At 42.4% G+C, this 18,160-nt stretch overlaps 1 protein-coding gene across 2 annotated transcripts in view; it reads right to left on the bottom strand.

Moving 5' to 3' along the window:
- YWHAQ (tyrosine 3-monooxygenase/tryptophan 5-monooxygenase activation protein theta) overlaps positions 1-16,621 on the bottom strand; it is a 31,765-nt gene extending 15,144 nt beyond the window's left edge. For both annotated transcript variants that reach the window (XM_033437463.2, XM_004274896.4), the window contains exons 1-2: positions 16,465-16,621; positions 15,680-16,037 (exon numbers count right to left, since the gene is read on the bottom strand). In XM_033437463.2, coding sequence (XP_033293354.1) covers positions 15,680-15,973 — 294 coding nt within the window. In that variant the 5' untranslated portion in view covers positions 15,974-16,037; positions 16,465-16,621. The remainder of the gene's footprint in view (positions 1-15,679; positions 16,038-16,464) is intronic.
- Positions 16,622-18,160: the final 1,539 nt, after the last annotated feature.

Here is an 18,160-nt window from a genome sequence, read left to right as displayed (position 1 = left end):
TTGGGAACACACATCTCCCTGCTCTTAACTATAAACCACTGAAGGAAAAGACTTTATTTTGTCTATAATACATACATATATGTATTTGTATAGCAAATTAATAGGAATGCAAGACTTGACTCTAATCCTACAGTATGTAAAGTAAATCTACTTTACAAATAAGGATGAGTCAATCAGAAAGAACAGTGCTAAGAGGCATGGAAACAGAAAAGGGTTACAGACATTGAAGGAAAAGGATCCAATATACAGTCATAATCAGGAAGTTGCTTATATGGAGGGCCAACCCTATCCATTGTACTACATCATTTTATGGAAGGGACTTGAGCATCTGCAGATTTTGGTACCCTTGGGGGCTTCTGGAATCATTCCCCCTTGGATACAAAGGGCTAACTGCATAGTCTAGGGGAGTGTGAATCACAGTCAATCAACCACCGATTCATCCATGCCCTACCCTGGAGATGATGGCCATTAAACACCTGAAAAGCCATCCACTTCTCTTGTTATAATGCCACATTACTAAGCAACTCCCTCATTATGACTTGATTCCTATGTGAGTCTACTTGCCTCCTGAATGAGATCTTACTGGTCACGCCAACACAAGTACTTCAATCTCTGTGCTAGTTATTCCTCACTGTAAATGAATAAACTAATATTCTTGGTTTTATATATCAGTCACACGAGCTTGATTACTGTGGATCTATCCCCGAAAAATAGCTCAATTCTGGTGTTTTTGAGTCAAAAAGGCTAAAGGTCATACTACAAATTGCAATAAACTCACGGAGGTAATGCATCCCCTGCCACTACCCCATCCACAATCCCAACTTCTCCGTAGTGTGACACGGCTAAGTATTCGTATATATTTTGAAATATGAATAGCCACTAGACCTCAATATGCCTTAAACAGGAAATTTATTTCCAAACCTGTTTCTATATTTATATTGCTTATTTCTACTAATTATCCCACCATCTTCCTACCTCCTAGCCACCCAGCCTCATCACCACAACCTTTGACTTTTCACTCCCCATTTCCCATCCTACCACCAGCTGTTAAGCCCTACTGACTGTACCTCTGTACTAGTATTCTGATCTATCCTTTCAGTCTCATTCCTATTTCTATTACCCAGAATTAACCATATCATTTCACTTCAACTAATCCAATGACCTAACTGATCTACCAGGTTTTAGGCTTTCTTCTTTCTCTAATCCATTTTATATCCTGCTACAAGATTAACCATAAATTCTGGACATGTTAATCCCATGCTCAAAAAATCCCCATGGCTGTTAAAGAATAAACTTAAAGCCTAGCACTCACGGTCCTTCAGGATTAGACTCTAAACCTAGAGCTTTCAACTAATATAAGTGATAAAGAAGTACTGATCCCCTCAGCCATCAGAGCAGCAGGGTGAATGAAGGTGGAGAAGAAATCCATTTGCCCCAGTGTGTCACACAAATATGGTTATTCTGGGGCTTCCCTGGTGGCGCAGTGGTTGAGAGACCGCCTGCCGATGCAGGGGACACGGGTTCGTGCCCCAGTCTGGGAAGATTCCACATGCCGCGGAGCGGCTGGGCCCGTGAGCCATGGCCGCTGAGCCTGCGCGTCCCGAGCCTGTGCTCCGCGACGGGAGAGGCCCGCGTACCGCCAAAAAAAAAAAAAAGGTTATTCTGTGTGTGCCACAAGACAAAAGGAGCTGAGAAGCACTGTCTCAACTGACTGACATCCACACTTATTTCTACTGTTACCATTCCTGCACCAGCAGGAAGAGCATGGAGCAACGAGATGCCTCCCAAACATCAATACTTAAAGTGGTGAGCTAAGAAGCAAAACACTCATTACTAGGTGATGAGAATACAGCAGGTATGGGGGGCGGTTAATGAAAAAGCAAACACTGCTAGTATCTACAGCACTATTCAGAGAAGATGGTACTTGGGTCTATGAACAGCGAGGCTTCCAACAGCGAGGCTGGATGCAGCAGTGTTGATAGTAACTAGTCATTAAGATCATCCAACTACTGCCTCTTCTTGTTGGTTTCTATGCTCACCAAACAACCTTCTAATGCTAATTTGGTTCCTCCAGTAAATCGGCCTTCAAGCAATAAACACGGCTAGACAATGACTGCCTGATTTGTAACTCCTGTAGTTCCCCCTCTCAGTGTGCCAGTGAAGTGGATTTGGAGGCCCTAAATCCAAGGAGACAAACCCTGGACCGTAAGTGTACACTATGTGTTACTCATCTGGCACCCTGACAGACAGACAGACAATTCTGCCTTACCCTGATTTGAGGGACGGAAATCTGTGAAAAAGTCACCAAGTTCTTCATATCTCCAATTTCTATGTACTAAAATTTAAACAGCTCTGGAGCATTCATGAATGTGAACATGCCTTCCTGGGAGAAAGGGTGTAGACTAAGAACCACCTTGTATAAAAAGTGTTCAAACTTTGGAGATATGATTCTACAAGTAACAAAAGACCTAAAATCCAACATTGCCTGAAATACATGTCAAATTAATAAAATAAAATTAGTAGGAACTAATGTGACACGATGAACTGTCACCGTGGTCAGAGAAATTAATTTGGATTCCTCAGATCCAAAGGGATATATGTGCTACTGTAGTGTCAGTGAAAGTAAAATAAGCCAGAGTAGTCCATGCAATCAAGTGGTTAATCATTTTGTGGGCAAAAAGAAATAAGGAGCTAAAACCCAGAAGATAAACAGGCAAAGGGGAAGGGGAGGAAACAGATAAAAAGAATTCAAAGTTCTCAACAAAAAGAGAAAAAGCTCTGATCTATGTCCCTGTCCCAATTATTTCCAAACTCTTTCTCCTGGTCTATAAGATGTCTAGCCACCACCACCCATGACCCAGGCAAAATGATCACCAATGACAGTACTATTGCTATCAACATCTATTGTGGCACCGTGGTGCCTTTTAGTGGCCCTTTTGTGGGCATAGTACACCCCTCTCTCCTCTCCTAAACAATCAGCACTTAAAAACAATAAAAATGCTCTCTTGTATAAGAATGTTCGTCCCATCGTCCAACGCAGCTACAGAGCTGTTATGACTGCAGTGGTGAAGACACATAACAGAAAGAGTTTAGCCTCTGACAAATAATACGGTTTGTGCAAATTGCAATGTGTCAGTATTAAAGAAAATCATGGTCTTTGTCCCCTTACTTCACCCAAGGCAGCCGAGCCAATTCCAGATATTCTTAGAAACAAATGTAATGTCCAGTCCTTTGTGTCTGACCTGCTGTATCTCCACATTTTAGCAGCTAGATACTGAGTGGCCACAACAGCAAGATACGAATGTTATCTCTTCTGCTCAAAGTTCCCAACCCTCTGGCCAAGATATAAAGGTTCGGAAGGACAGTTTAACACATACACTGGAAACACTAATACTGATTTCCAAATTTGTCAATCTGCATTAAAACCAATTACACATAAACAACCACAATTTACCAACATTTACAAATCAGTGCTACCAAAAGAACCAAGGCAAGCATCAATGTCCATACTTCCTTCCCCTTAGAGAACTTGCAATTTACTAGTCTCCAGAAACTATGTTAGCCACTGCAGTTTGCAAAGTAAAACATGACAAATGATAGTAAGAAAACAAGAGTGTTCCTTAAAAGGAAAAGAAAACAAAACAAACAGAACAGGAAGTCAAATCTTAGTCTGGTCATAAGTAATCCAACTGGACAGACATCCTGATACCTAAAAGAGAATATGTTCAAGTAATTAAAAATAGGTCAAAATTGCCTTGCTAGCTTAGTATATGGGTCAAGTTTTGCTATGTCCTAGGAAAACTACCAAAAATAGATAATAGCAAAGATACCAGTGTACTTTCACATGAGCTTTGTCTTTTGTAAGTCTATGACAAATTGAATTAAGCCATTTCTACATTATAGAAATGACACAATTATTTGCAGACTAATTTTTCCATCTGTGGCTAACCCATGCCACATACGTTTACTTCTGCAGCTGAATTATATACAACCCTGTAGTTAAGCCTTTCGTCTACCAGACCTATTACAGAGCATAAAGAGAAGAAAATTTAAAAAGAAGAAAAAAAAATTCATCGCATTTGCACCTAAACTTACATGGGTTATTGATTATATTCAACTGAACTACTGGGTACAGCACAAAAAATAACCTTGAAAAATAAAGCAGTGCTTAATAGTATACAGAAGAAAAAATATAGACGAAGTCCTTATTCCTACATACCCTTACAGCTTACCAATATTGATCTGACTTAGATGCAGCCACAAGAGGAACTCAGGACACTGGTACACTCCAGACAATACAGAATTGGGTCTCATTACTAGACGGTGGAAAACAAAACATTATATTAATACAACCACCCATGCTTACACAGGGGAAAGAATAAGAGCAAAGCTAAGAAAGTACAGAATACAGGAGAGAACCATATAATTCCATGTGGCTGGAACACAGAGGGATGAGTAGTGAGAAAGGAAGCTAAAGGGAAAGGCTTGAAGGTCTCCTAAGCCCTGTTAAGGAGCCTGGACTCCATCTAACAGGGTAATGGTTTCAAATTTTTTTGAAGTGTTTATTTTCTCTCCCCCCTGCCCTAAGTCTTTTTTAAGCAATACCAGTAAACAGTAAAAGAGATAAAAGGGAGCTGCTCTAGTTTAAGAGCATAGACTTATAAAGCCTTGACTCTCCCCAACTTACACACGAGAGAACCCAGAGAAAGATGAGATGATCTCAGAAGAACAGGGTCTATAAAGGAAGGCTTTACTATGAAAGGCAGAGGGAACAGAAAGAACACTCTTCTAGAAGAACTGAATTTGAGGTCACAGCTAACTGGCTATGCAACTAAGTAAATCAATATGGCTCAGTTTCCTTGCAGGTAAACACATGTCTCATCCACCCATAACTGCACATAGGAGAGCAGAAGGAAACAGATCTGAAAGTATTAATAGGCTGTAATTTGTAACTGACTATAATAACAAGTGTAGTGGCACCTAAATTCTATCTGGTAGGATAGGTGTGATTTCAACATATAGAAATGGGAGAAGGAAGGGCTTCCAACCAAGAAAAGCAGTGAGTAGAGGGACAGAAACAAAATATGGAGGGCTTTGGGTGAACAATTTGGCTAGAGCATGAAGAATGGAGCAATCACAAGTTTCCCTTAAGTGAGCTTTTATGCTAAACCACTTGTTATTTCCCCCGTAAGTTGAGAATTTCAGATCAAGCATACGTGAATATTTCAACAAATGGTGCTGGGACAACTTGAGTAGCCACACGAGAAGAATGACGGTTGGGCCCCACTTCACACCACATGCAAAACTTAACTCCAAATGGACCGAAAGTCTGAATGTAAGCCCTAAAATGGTAAAACTCTTAGATAAGAGCACAGGTATAAATCTTTACGACCTTGGATTAGGTAATGGTTTCCTAAATATTACAACAAAAGCACAAGCAGCCTAAGAAAAAACAATAAGTCATATTTCATCAAAATTAACAAATTTTGTCATTGAGCCGGGCCAATGCACTGTCCCCTACCTCCTTCCCTAATCTTTTTTTTTTGCGGTACGCGGGCCTCTCACCGTTGTGGCCTCTCCCATTGCAGAGCACAGGCTCCGGACGCGCAGGCTCAGTGGCCATGGTTCATGGGCCCAGCCGCTCCGCGGCTTGTGGGATCTTCCCGGACCGGGGCACGAACCCATGTCCCCTGCATCGGCAGGCAGACTCTCAACCACTGCACCACCGGGGAAGCCCCCTAATCTTTTGAAGTTGCTACTCTCTTGATCCTTTCTCTAATTATATGGTTCTCAAGTTTTTTTCTACTCCAAGTATCTTGGTAGATGTGGGAAAGGTCAGGAGGAAATAAAAATTTCCAGAGGACCATTGGTAGTTTGATAAAGACTCCCATCTCAATTTGTTCAGGAACATAAAATCATCTCAATATATACCATTCCTCATTTCAAATGTCAGTCCCTCGATTTTTAAATATTGCATTTTTTCAAATATATTAAAAGCTAAATTACATAAAAATTAACTTACATATAGCATGACTATATTAAAGGGATAGTCAATCCTTCCAAACTCTTTTTTAAGTTTCTGACATCCTTAAGAATCAAATACCTGGTCTCTGCAATCAGTCCCCAAATAATCTAGAGTATTTCCTGATTAAAGGATGCGTAAACCCTTACTGTAACCTTTCTAACCTCTTTACTAGTCCATCAGAATCCTGAGAGAGCAACACAATCACTGAAGGTCTAAAAGTATATTGCCAAATACTTGGAAATAGTACCAGGCTGAAAGATTAGAACACCTAATATGTATTGATATATGTTTAGTTGCAGGTATCTAATACTATAGTTTTTAAAAGAGCAAAACCTTTCTGAGCTGTGCTCAAGTCATGTCTGGTGGAATGAGCAAAATAAGGAAAATGGGAGTACTAAATATTCTAGACGAGTAACAGTAGAAAGTCTGATCCAAAAATCAGTATCATTATGGTTTTAAAGCAGTTTTATGTACTTTCCCACTTATTTCCCACAGTCACCCTGGCACTTACAAAGAGCAATCTAAGACTGTCCTTTAAGAATAAAGCATTTAGGGCTTCCCTGGTGGCGCAGTGGTTAAGAATCCGCCTGCCAATGCAGGGGACATGGGTTCGAGCCCTGGTCCGGAAGATCCCACATGCCGCGGAGCAGCTAAGCCCTTGCGCCACAACTACTGAGCCTGCGCTCTGGAGCCCGTGCTCCGCCAACAAGAGAAGCCACCGCAATGAGAAGCCCGCACACTGCAACAAAGAGTAGCCCCTGCTCACCGCAACTAGAGAAAGCCCGCGTGCAGCAACAAAGACCCAGCACAGTCAAAAATAAAGAAAGAAAGAAAGAAAGAATGATAATAAAATATAAAAAAAAGAATAAAGCATTTAGATTAAATTTACAGAAGTCCTTATAGTCATGGTCTCACCACGTGCACCACTGTTTCTCCATTTCTCTAAGTAAAGCCTGCAGCAAACACACACAAGAATGGTCAAAGGCAGGCAGTAAACTGAGAATACTTTACAACATGTTTTCCGCACCACACCACGCCATATCCATTCGAAGCAAAAGGCCCAGCTGACAAAGAAATCATGGAATACTGTTCAGCTGGATAGAAAAAATGTAAATGGATAGTCAAGATCTTCGTGAAAGACGAGTTTCACTGAAACGCTTCAACCAATGCTGGCTAACAACTAACCTGACTTCCTGTCTTCAAGAGCTAACTTTCGAACCTAAATGCAACCAGATCCAAAAGCCCATTATCTGCATATTTCATTCATGCCACCTCTGCTTTTGGGTTGGGTACTGGGGAGTGAGACATCATATTAAACCTTACTTTACCATTCTCAACATAAGGAAGCAGAAGCCATTCCAACATACTAGTTCTCAAGTTAGTTGTTCAGGCATGAACAGGGACTCTTTCTTACCCAATATCTAAAATAAACTTTTCTTTATTATCAAGTCTGTGATTTTTTCTGGTCTCCAAAACTATATTCCTCGAATAATTTGGGGGGGGGGTAAAGGGAGTGACTGGGCAATGGGAAGGGAGGGGAAGGTTTTACAAATTTCATTATCACCACACGATGACCACTACTCAGAAACTGCTCAATCCCACAGAATGCCCCTAGAACAGCAATTTTCGAAATGTGTTCAGAGAACTTCTAACCCTCCCCCCAACTTTTTGGATGGGGAAGGGCACAAACTCAAACCATTTTCATAATACGTATTAAGGTACTATTTGCTTTTTCACTGCCATTCTCTCATGAGTGGAGTTTTCCAAAAGCTAAGAGACATGATATTACAACAGATTATGAAGCAATGCCACTTTTCTCATTCAATTTTTTTATTTAAAAAAATGTTAGGGCTTCCCTGGTGGCACAGCGGTTGAGGGTCCACCTGCCGATGCAGGGGATACGGGTTCATGCCCCGGTCAGGGAAGATCCCACAAGCCGCGGAGCGGCTGGGCCCGTGAGCCATGGCCGCTGAGCCTGCGCATCCGGAGCCTGTGCTCCGCAACGGGAGAGGCCACAACAGTGAGAGGCCCGTGTACCGCAAAAAAAAAAAAAAAAAAAAAAAGTTATTATACTTACACGAAGTATCCAGAGTTGTCAATTTCAGAGACAGAAAGCAAAACGGTGGTTTCTGAGATGGGAGAATGGGGAGTTAGTGTTTGATGGGTACAGAGTTTCAGTTGGGGAAGATGAAAAATATCTGGAAAGGTGGTGACGATTGCACAACAGTGTGAATGTACTTAATGCCATAGAACTGCATGCCTAAAATGGTAAATTTTACATCATGTATATTTTACTACAATTGAAAAAAAACACAGGTAATGTTAATTTCTAATGGACTTATTATTCTAAAATGGATTATAAAACCCGCAGTTTAAATTTCTAATAATGTAAATATCTACAGATATAATCTACACAACCAAAACCTTTTAGGTTCCACAGTATTTTCAAGTGTGTGCAAAGGGATCCTAAGCCCAAGAGGCTTGAGAACCACTGCCCCAGAGTACGGTCAGTTCTGTAAGTCTTCCACAGCATTCTTTACCCCCATTAATCTAGTTAGCATCCACCACCAAACGCAAACAAAAGCTATGGTGCCAAGTCCATCAGGGCCATCTCCTAGGTGGATAGGAGACATGTTCTCATATCTTGAGGTCAACAAGACATGGGTTTCACTATTTTTTTTTTTTTTTGCTACAGGTATTAAAGGCATTCAACCATAGCGTGTAGAATATTATACCCCTAATATACAGCAACCAACAATTACAGTGAGCACCCATATACCCACCACCCAGATCCTACCATTAACCTTTTACTAAACTGCTTTATCAAATATCCATCCACTTCTACTAGTTTTTGTGTAAACTGAGACATCAGTACAGGAATATCACTAACTAGAGTTTATTTTCTTTTGAAGCAAAAATTTACATACAATGAAATGAACAAATGTTAAGCGCATATTTGCTGAGTTTCCACAAATGCATATACATGTGTAACGCAAATCCATATCAACACAAAGAATATTACAATCACCACAGAAAGTTCTCTCCTGTCCCTTTCAGTCAGTCCCTGCCTCCATCCCCAGAGGTCACCACTCTTCTGATTTTTCACCCACAGACTACTTTCTGCTTGTTCTAGAATTTCATATAATAGAATGACATTATGTCCTATTTTGTGCAAAGCTTCTTTCACTTAGTGTGTATTTGAAATTCATTTACATTATAGTATGCGTCAGTAGTCCCTTCCTTTTTACGGATGAATAGTATCCCACTGTATGAATATACCTGTTTATCCTTTTTCCTACTAATGGATTGTTTTCAGTTTTCTGCTCTTAGAACAAAGCTGCTATGGTCATTCTTGTACAGGTCTTTCCTCTTGTGTAAGTACGTAAGAGTGGAAAATTTCTAGGGGTAAAAACCCTTTAATTATGGAAAACTGCAAACATATACAAGAGAAGAGAGAATAGTATAATGAATTCCCATTAAAGCCAGTTGCAACTATATTAATTCACAGACACACTTGTTTCATCTATAACCCTCACCCATTATTTTGAAGTTCTAGGTATCATCATCATTTTGTCTTTAAACACTTCAATATGCAAACAATGTTTTCGAATCTGGTCAAATTATTTATCATGAGATATTTCAGGAACCTTCATTGTTGATTTATCCATGGATTAAGAGTTTAATTAAAGTAGAAATGGATGAACTATAGTTGTTTTTCTTTTCTCATCTTTTCAAATGATGCCTCTCTACCATCCCTCCTTGATACCTAGAAAGTCAATGGTACAAAGATATTTTCCGTTGTTACTCTGAAAGAACTAGTGCTAAATACAAAAATGGTATTGATAAATATCAAAAAGGAATAAATAAACATCAATATGATCAAGCAGATTTCCCAACTGTCAAGCACCTTGAATTAACTAATCCCATGCTATGCTATCATTTTATAAGTGAAACTGTATATGAGACTCAAAAAAAAAAAAAAAAAAAAAGTCTGGTAACCAGCCCTTTATGAGAACAAAGGTAGTCCTCATTACATCCAAAACTGAACAAGGAGGTAAAATTTCAACCATTCTAGTCACTAGATTTTTGTTAACCTCGAACAACTGTCTGTGCTGGAGAGGGTAAGGGGAAATGGCCTTTCTCAACAACAGCTGATGACAGTATAAACACATAAAATCTTTTCAGAGGGCTATCTGGGGAAAAAAAAAAAATGCGTATCTTCTGATTGGAAATTTCATTTCCCAAAACGTAACCTAAGTAAATCCTAGCATAAAGCACGCAACAAGGATGTCCTTCCCAGTGTTGTTTATAAAAGAGAAAAATTTGTTTACAACCTAAATGTTCAGTGGGCCATTAGTATAATTATGCAACATCCAAATAAACACACAGTACAGGCTGGAAAGTCTGGAACCACATATGCCAAACTATTAATGGCAGTTATGAAGGAGAGGAGAATATTTGCTGTTATCAATTTTAACTGCCTCTTCCTAAATAGATTGCACTATAATTTCAGTTGGATCATTTTTCTCTGTGCCAAGTTTTTTTTAAAAGAAAAAGCGCAGGGCCTTGGAGGTAAACCCCGAGGTGGAACTTTGAAAATGCAGGACCCACTGAGTAAGTGCCAGAAAGGTGAACTGCAGAGTTAAATAGCATACACACAAGAGTGACAAAGAAAAAAAAATAGCTGAAGTCTAGACAAAGGGTTCTGACAAGATGCCAATATATTAATAAGAATCTAAAGGACAGGTGTGATACAATTCAATACAACTTAATACTGCTTGTTTTATTTATAACCTAACCCAGAGTTTCTCAACCTCAGTCATTACTGACATTTGGACTGGGTAATTCTTTGTGGTGGGGGATTTTCCTATGCCTTATGTGATGCTTAGCAGCATTTAGGTTTCTACTCACAGTATATCAATAGCATCTCCCCACTCTCACCCCAGCCTTGACAACCAAAAACTATCTCCAGAACTTGCCAAATGTCCCCTGGCGGGTAAATTCACCCTGGCTGAGAACCACTGATCAAACCTTATATTTCTATGCCTGTACGTACAATATGTATGTCCATTCCATTTCACTCTTCAGAAACAACTCTTAGCTTCAAGGAGCTTACACTCTTAATGCCAAAAATCCAAAAGTCAAGTTTTAAAATTTTACTTCAATATCCTGCATATAAGGAGGGCTTCAAAATTATAGACTGAGTTTTGTCCACCACAGATCTATCCTACCTCCCTCCTAACTTACAAACATTTATTAGACTGTATAAATTCCTCAAAACACTGTGATCTTTAGTCAGCTACTATGTTATTTAGGGCCAAATGTGTTTCATATACTTTCATCTGGAGTCACACCACCTGGGTTCAAATCCTTGCTCTACCACTCACTAGTTCTGTGATACTGACCAAGTTACTTAACTTGCTTATGCCCCCGTTTTCTCAACTTTAAAACATAAATAATACTATCAACCTAACTAATGGGAACACAGTGAGTATATCAAGTGCTTAAAACAGTACTTAGTATATAATAGTAAATGCCCATTAAATGTCAGTTATTACCTATTATTTTAACTACAAGCCTAGCAAGAACCATCACCACCAGTTTATAGATAAAGAAACAGAGGCTGAGAGAAACTTGCCTGCAGTCACAAAATTATAAGGTTATGGAGCAATGACCCCAAAACAGTCAGTCTTGATTCCAGAGCCCATAATTTTTCCATCATGTCAAAAAGATTACATTAAGACTCATTAACTATCAAAAGCAACATATTGGTCTTACTTCAAAATAACAACTAGCACTAGACATATTTTCATTAAGAGATTAATTTAGAACACAACTAAATTCAAGCACATTATGGAATTAATATTACAGGGCTTTTACACACCAGAGACAAATCTCAGTTTCTATATATTTTAAATGATTCTTACTTAAAAAAAAAAATCACAACATAGACCTTAACTCCTGAAACCGTTTATACATTATACTAAAGCAACCTACTGAAAATAGTCTAATAAAAAGACCATTAACACAGAAGGATAACATGGGGTTGCCTGAGACGGAGGTTATCTTGTACATTCTCTAAGTGTCCTGCTCTTACTCCAAGGTCATGAACTTTGTACATGATATTCGTTCCCAGGTCCCAGAAGGGCTTTGTGGACCCCTCTGATTTCTTCAATTACCCTTACCTCACACCCCAGTTCTTAATGACTCTTAAACACCTTGTTCAAGTTTTTAACCACTGCCCGGTTGTCATACAACTTACAGTATTAACCTTTCTCACTTAAACTTTGCTATTTCCAACACTGCTTACTAGGATCACCAATGACTTCCCCATCCCCTCTTCCTAAAGACATTTCACTGAAGTCGTTAGTTTTTCCACATTTCTTAAATGATTGAGGACATGTTCTTCTTCAACCTGGACTATAAAAACTACTCATTTTAGAGTTGCAAGTCAGAGCACAGGTGGAATGACTGGGACCATATAACTCTATAGTCCCAAAGTATCAGAATTGGAACAGACTTAGAAATTTTAGCCCAACCTCTGGTTTCACAAATGACACTGAGAGACAGAGATAACTTGGTAATATCTTCCTCTTTAACTCCTCTTAGATTCTACGAAGAGTTTGGTCTTGGCCATTTGGGTCTTGTTAATTCCTTTTGCTCTTTAGATTACATATTTGGATTTTAACATTTTTTACTGCCTCCACAATTCAATAACCTCTCTCAGTACAGTGATTGTCAACAGGGTTGAGAGTTGTCTGCCATGTTCGTTTCGAGTAAATAGTCCAAATAATTCCACCCTGAACCTACTCTATGAAATAGAAAGATGAGGCTGAGAATCTCTGCTATTTAAAACCAAAATTTTGCCTAGCCCTCCACGTTACTCTTTTATTAGCCTTCTATAACAAGTCAGTGTCATCCACTTCCTCCACACTAAATTCTCCTTCCTGTTCACCAAAGGGGGGGAAAAAGAGAGAAAACCTAATTTTGGCACTCATGGTCAGCAACTTCAGATTTCATTCTTCTTTCCCCATTATTTGATAGACTCCTGATTAAATCACTAATTTGCCAATTCTCAAATTCTTGTTCACTTGTCTATCACTTCCTTACCTATCAGTTCAGATTACAAACCGGAAATTAGCACCCAAACCATGAATTCTAGATACTGCCACCTGCACCTCATTCGAAAATCTTCAGTCTTCCCACTGTCAATCAAATGAGAAAAATTCCCTCTGACATTCTCTTATATAGTTCCTAATTCCCTCTGACATTCTCTTATATCGTTCCTATCTTCTTTTACAGGCTTTTCTCCTGCACCAGCTCTGCACATATTCTGCTCTTCTTCATACAGAAACCTTCTTCCATGAATAAGGCCCATCCTGTATACTTCTTCTGCTTGGAATATATTGACACTCCCCTCCCCTTGATCCCCCTCCCTCAATGCTCGTTCCAAAAGCCACTCCTTGTAAAGCTTTTCCTGAGGTTTCTGTTTCCTTTAAACTACATAGCATTTTATTCATAACCATCTTACGGGAATTATATATTATTTACATTTAGGTATTTCTCATATGCACTCCTTATTATAAATTACTGGAGGACAAAATCTACCATTTTCAGCATTGCTCTTCCCCATGCTGCTTTAGCACAGTGCCTTGCACATGCTCTCAAATACAGCGGCCAACTTGACAATGGGCTTTCCTCAGGACTTTTTTCGGAGGTTGGCCGTTAAGTCACAATTAGTCTTTTAAGCCATTTCATTAATAAAAATATTTTATTTATTCCTTGGTGTCTGATGAATCAACTCTTCTATTTCACTTAGTATATATGAAGAAAACAGAACGAACAAACAAACAAAACCTGTCCCAATTTCAGGGGTTCTCTCCTACTGAAATGATCTATTTGGTCTCTATTTCAAGTCACTTATCAACTAAGCAAAGTCTCCTCTACTTATGCCATTAGAGAAACTAAAATTTATAAGAGCCACAAAATAAAACAAATATTCCCAGCTAACTTGCTAGAGAACAGGAAAAATTCTGTGGTAATTCTGAATTGCTGCAGGGTAAGTAACAAATTGCAAAACAATAATAGAACAAAGAGATTGAAATATGCTGTGAGAGTGTCCCAAAGTAAAACATGTATAGAAGAGCTTCTCGTTAACATATGGAGTTCTTATAGTCTTCCTCGATGACAGAGTGGATGTTGTCAATAACCATTACCATATGCCACTGAAGTCTACCATCACTTTCAAGTTGGCAAATTTTTTGAATACAAGCAATTCAGTTCAAAAAGCCTAAGTGTCTCCTCTATGCTAGGCAGGGAGTGGAACCTAAGACATGGATGAACATAAAATCTCGCCTACATAAAGCAAATAATCTCAAAGTTTTCTCCACCTCGTACACCTGCTCTGCACTGCTTCCTTCGCCCCTTTACCAGTTATCTCCATCAGCCATGATTTCGTTCAGATCACTTGTTATTTGTACTGGAAAAATAGGTGAAAGGAAAAAACTTTCCTGCCCCACGAATCTCAGGGGCAAGGAAGAAAAGGCTGGGAGAGCAAGAGGCATTTCCTCCTCTATTCCCTCTTGAAAAATCACCAACCTAGCATGTTTGTCTTTCAAAGCCCACCTAAAACACAACGTGGAACAAACACATCAAAAACCAGTAGGCCCCTTGGAAAAGTGGCACTTAAAAGAGGCAACCGCATCGGCTATTTCATATTTTATTAGTAGAAATGACTCTTTGCAGTACTAAAACACTTCAAAACACCTCAGGATATAATGCTGGTATAGACATTTTAAAAACTTATCTTACTGATCAAAAGATCCATACGATGACAAAGCTAAAAATGCTCTCTCTCACCAATAAGCGTGAATACAGCAGTCACCCTACTCCACCCAAAGCCACCCTAGCTAAGACTGGACAGTTCAAAACCTGGAAAGCTTTCCTCGCTTACTCCACACCAGATACGAATTCATTTCAACACCTCGGGGTTCACGTGTAGCTATGTAACAGCGAAGAAATGGTATCAAGCACCGAAATTTCCCAGGACATTTTATTCCTTTGATTTAGCTGTGCCTTTTTCACATTTACCAAACTCTCCCCCTTCCCCGCTTTTAACAAGGAAAAAATCAACAGATACTCTTACTTGAAAAACGAGATACCTATTCAGATTTTCGAAGTAAATTTCCATTGCTGGATTTGGGAGGAAAACCGACTTACATACGTGATCTTTATGGAAAAGGCGCCCGCCCCTTCTTTCAACGGAAGCCTGAAGCCTACGAACTGATTCAATACGTTTAAAGGGTTCCCAGATCGCCTCAGGACGCTGGAAAACGATTTTCAGCCTTCTACAAACCTACTCTCATGTTTAAACTTATCTGGTGGAGGAGCAACGCAGCACCTAGAAAAGATATACTTACCACAGGAAAAAAAAAAAAGAAAGGAGAAAAAAAAAAGAAAAAGCAGCTTCTTCATCTCAAGAACTGAAATAACGCGTTAAGGAGGGCAAGGCTAACCTCCTCAAGCCCTCTACGCGTCGGCAGGGCGTCAGGCAGGCCCCGGCCCCCACTTCGTTCCCGTTCCCGGGAAACTCCCCACGGAAAGCCTCACACAAAGGCGCCTCGGCGCCCGCCGCCCGGACGGTCGCGGACTCACCAGGACCGTGGTGCAGATGGACCGCAGTTCAGACTCCACTTTCTCCCGATAGTCCTTAATCAGCTGCAGCTTCTTGTCGGAGGTGTCGGTCTTCTGCTCGATGCTCGAGATGACCCTCCAGGCGGACCTGCGGCCCCCGACCACGTTCTTGTAGGCCACCGAGAGCAGGTTGCGCTCCTCGTTGGACAGCTCGGCGCCCTGCTCCGTCACGGCCTTCATGCAGGTGGCCATGTCGTCGTAGCGCTCGGCCTGCTCGGCCAGCTTGGCCTTCTGGATCAGCTCCGTCTTCTCCATGGGGCCGGGGACAGGACAGCGAGGGCGAGCACCGACCCGGATGCCGAGGAGGAGTGCGGAGGGCCTGCGGGCGGGCGGGCGGGGCGGGGTCGCGGGCAGAAGGCGGGGGCGGCGCCGTCAGACAATGCGCCCGCCGCCCCGGCAGCCCGCCCGCCCGCCGCCCCCTTTGTCTGTGTCCGCACGCGCGGCCCCGTTGAATTTCCCTCCCCCGCCCACGCTCCCCGCGGGGTGCCCGGGAGGCCCGGGGGCGCCAGCCGAGGCGGCCCGCGGCGGGGGGAGGAGGAGGAGGAGTAAGGGGAGGAGGAGGAAGGGCCGCTCCCGCGCCCGCCCGGCCCAAGATGGAAGCGGCCGTTGGCCCGCACCTTCCTTCCCGCCGGAGCCGTCCCTGAGGAGAGCGGCGTCGAGGCCAGCCGCTCCCCGGGGCTGGCCTCCCGCCGGACTCTCGGGCCCTGCCCGACCCGAGGAGGGCCGGGGGCGACCCTGGCGCTCACCTTCACGTCTCCGCGGCCGCGGCGCGAGTCCCACCACTTTGATCCGCCTTTGGCTTTAGCCGAGGACCCTCCCGTCTCAGCCTACCTCCGAGCCGGGAGGCGGGCCGCAGCGCGGCGGCCCTCGCTCCCCCCGCCCAATGGCGCGCTGAGCTGTCCCCTAGAGTCCCGCCTTCCTCCCCGCCTCTGGCCAATGAGGACTGAGCGCGCGGAAGGGGGCGAGGAAGGCGGGGCGGGAGAGGAAGCGGAGGCTAGGAGGGTGGGTCGGCTTTGGGCAAGTTCGGTTGGCCGGCAGGCTGCGGCTTCGGCCACGGGGTTTCCTCCAATTAGATCCAGGGTACAAGGACGTCACTGTTGCCATGGCGATGCTGTTACCAACTCCCCTCAACCTCCCCGCCACCCCCGGCACTCGTGGGCGCGGCACGGGAGCAGGAGGCTCGCATGACCTCCCCTGCGGTGGCCGGGTCTCCTGCTGCAGCACCGTTGCAGATGGTGCATAACATCTTGTGGGCTAATGCAGCTACGGCTCTCGGCCCTGGTGAGGTCCGGCCTGGGAGGGTGACACCATCGGCTGTTTTGTTGCACAAGCGCCTGCCTTTCCTCCACCTTCCTATTCGTGACAAAGGTTTGGAGCTCAATACACTGAACTCAGCCTTTAATGACGTTGCGATGGGGACCGCGAATTAGAAATAATCCCATCCCCATTAAAGAGGAATTAGTTGCTGGAGAAAGTGGCATAAGCATGCATTTTACAAGATAAATTCGGTTTCAGACGGGCACCTAAAACCTGAAATTCCCTTGGAAAATACCCAAAAAAGTCCAGGCAGGTGTCTCTGGCAATGCCAGATATTATGATTTTCTTTAAAATGGGAAATGACCTTAAGGATAATTTGGAGAAAAACACCCATTTAATCCTCCCCCCCCCCGAAAAAGCAACTGTTTTTATATTTCTTTCCAGCCTTTCTAGGTCATGCATCTAAATACGTATTTTTTACATCATTGTCGTCTTATGCGTACACGCTTTTTTTATCTTCTGGTATTATTATTTTTTAATAAATTTATTTATTTATTTTTGTCTGCGTTGGGTCTTCGTTGCTGCGCACGGGCTTTCTCTAGTTATGGCGAGCGGGGGCTATTCTTCATTGCGGTGTGCGGGCTTCTCATTGCGGTGGCTTCTCTTGTGGCAGAGCACGGGCTCTAGGCTCGTGGGCTTCAGTAGTTGTGGCACACGGACTCAGTAGTTGTGGCTCACAGACTCTAGAGCGCAGGCTCAGTAGTTGTGGCGCACGGGCCTAGTTGCTCCGTGGCATGTGGGATCTTTCCGGACCAGGGCTCCAAACCGTGTCCCCTGCATTGGCAGGCGGATTCTTAACCACTGCACCACCGGGGAAGTCCCTTCTGGCATTGTTTTTGAGAGGACACTTGAAAAGCTAAACTTCTCTCCCTAGATGTTGACTTCTGACTTTCTACTCGTGAACATCCTTCTGAAACGGGAATGATCGCCCTAGATGCCTTTTATTGAGGGTCATGGCTAGACTTTTCCTCTCTCCTTAAACTGGGCACTCCCCTCCAGCCACTCCCTTCTTTCCTGGCACTTCCCCAGTGCCTGACTACAAATCAGGTGGCTGTCTTGGGAGTCTGGAAAGTGGCCTTTGTGCCATATGGGCTTACACTGCCGTGATTCCAGTTCCGGCAAGTT

The sequence above is a fragment of the Orcinus orca genome, chromosome 13 (assembly GCF_937001465.1).
Source record: "Orcinus orca chromosome 13, mOrcOrc1.1, whole genome shotgun sequence".
Classification (NCBI taxonomy): domain Eukaryota; kingdom Metazoa; phylum Chordata; class Mammalia; order Artiodactyla; family Delphinidae; genus Orcinus; species Orcinus orca.
Note: the sequence above shows the minus strand (reverse complement) of the source record. Positions and strands in the feature narration are given on the sequence as shown.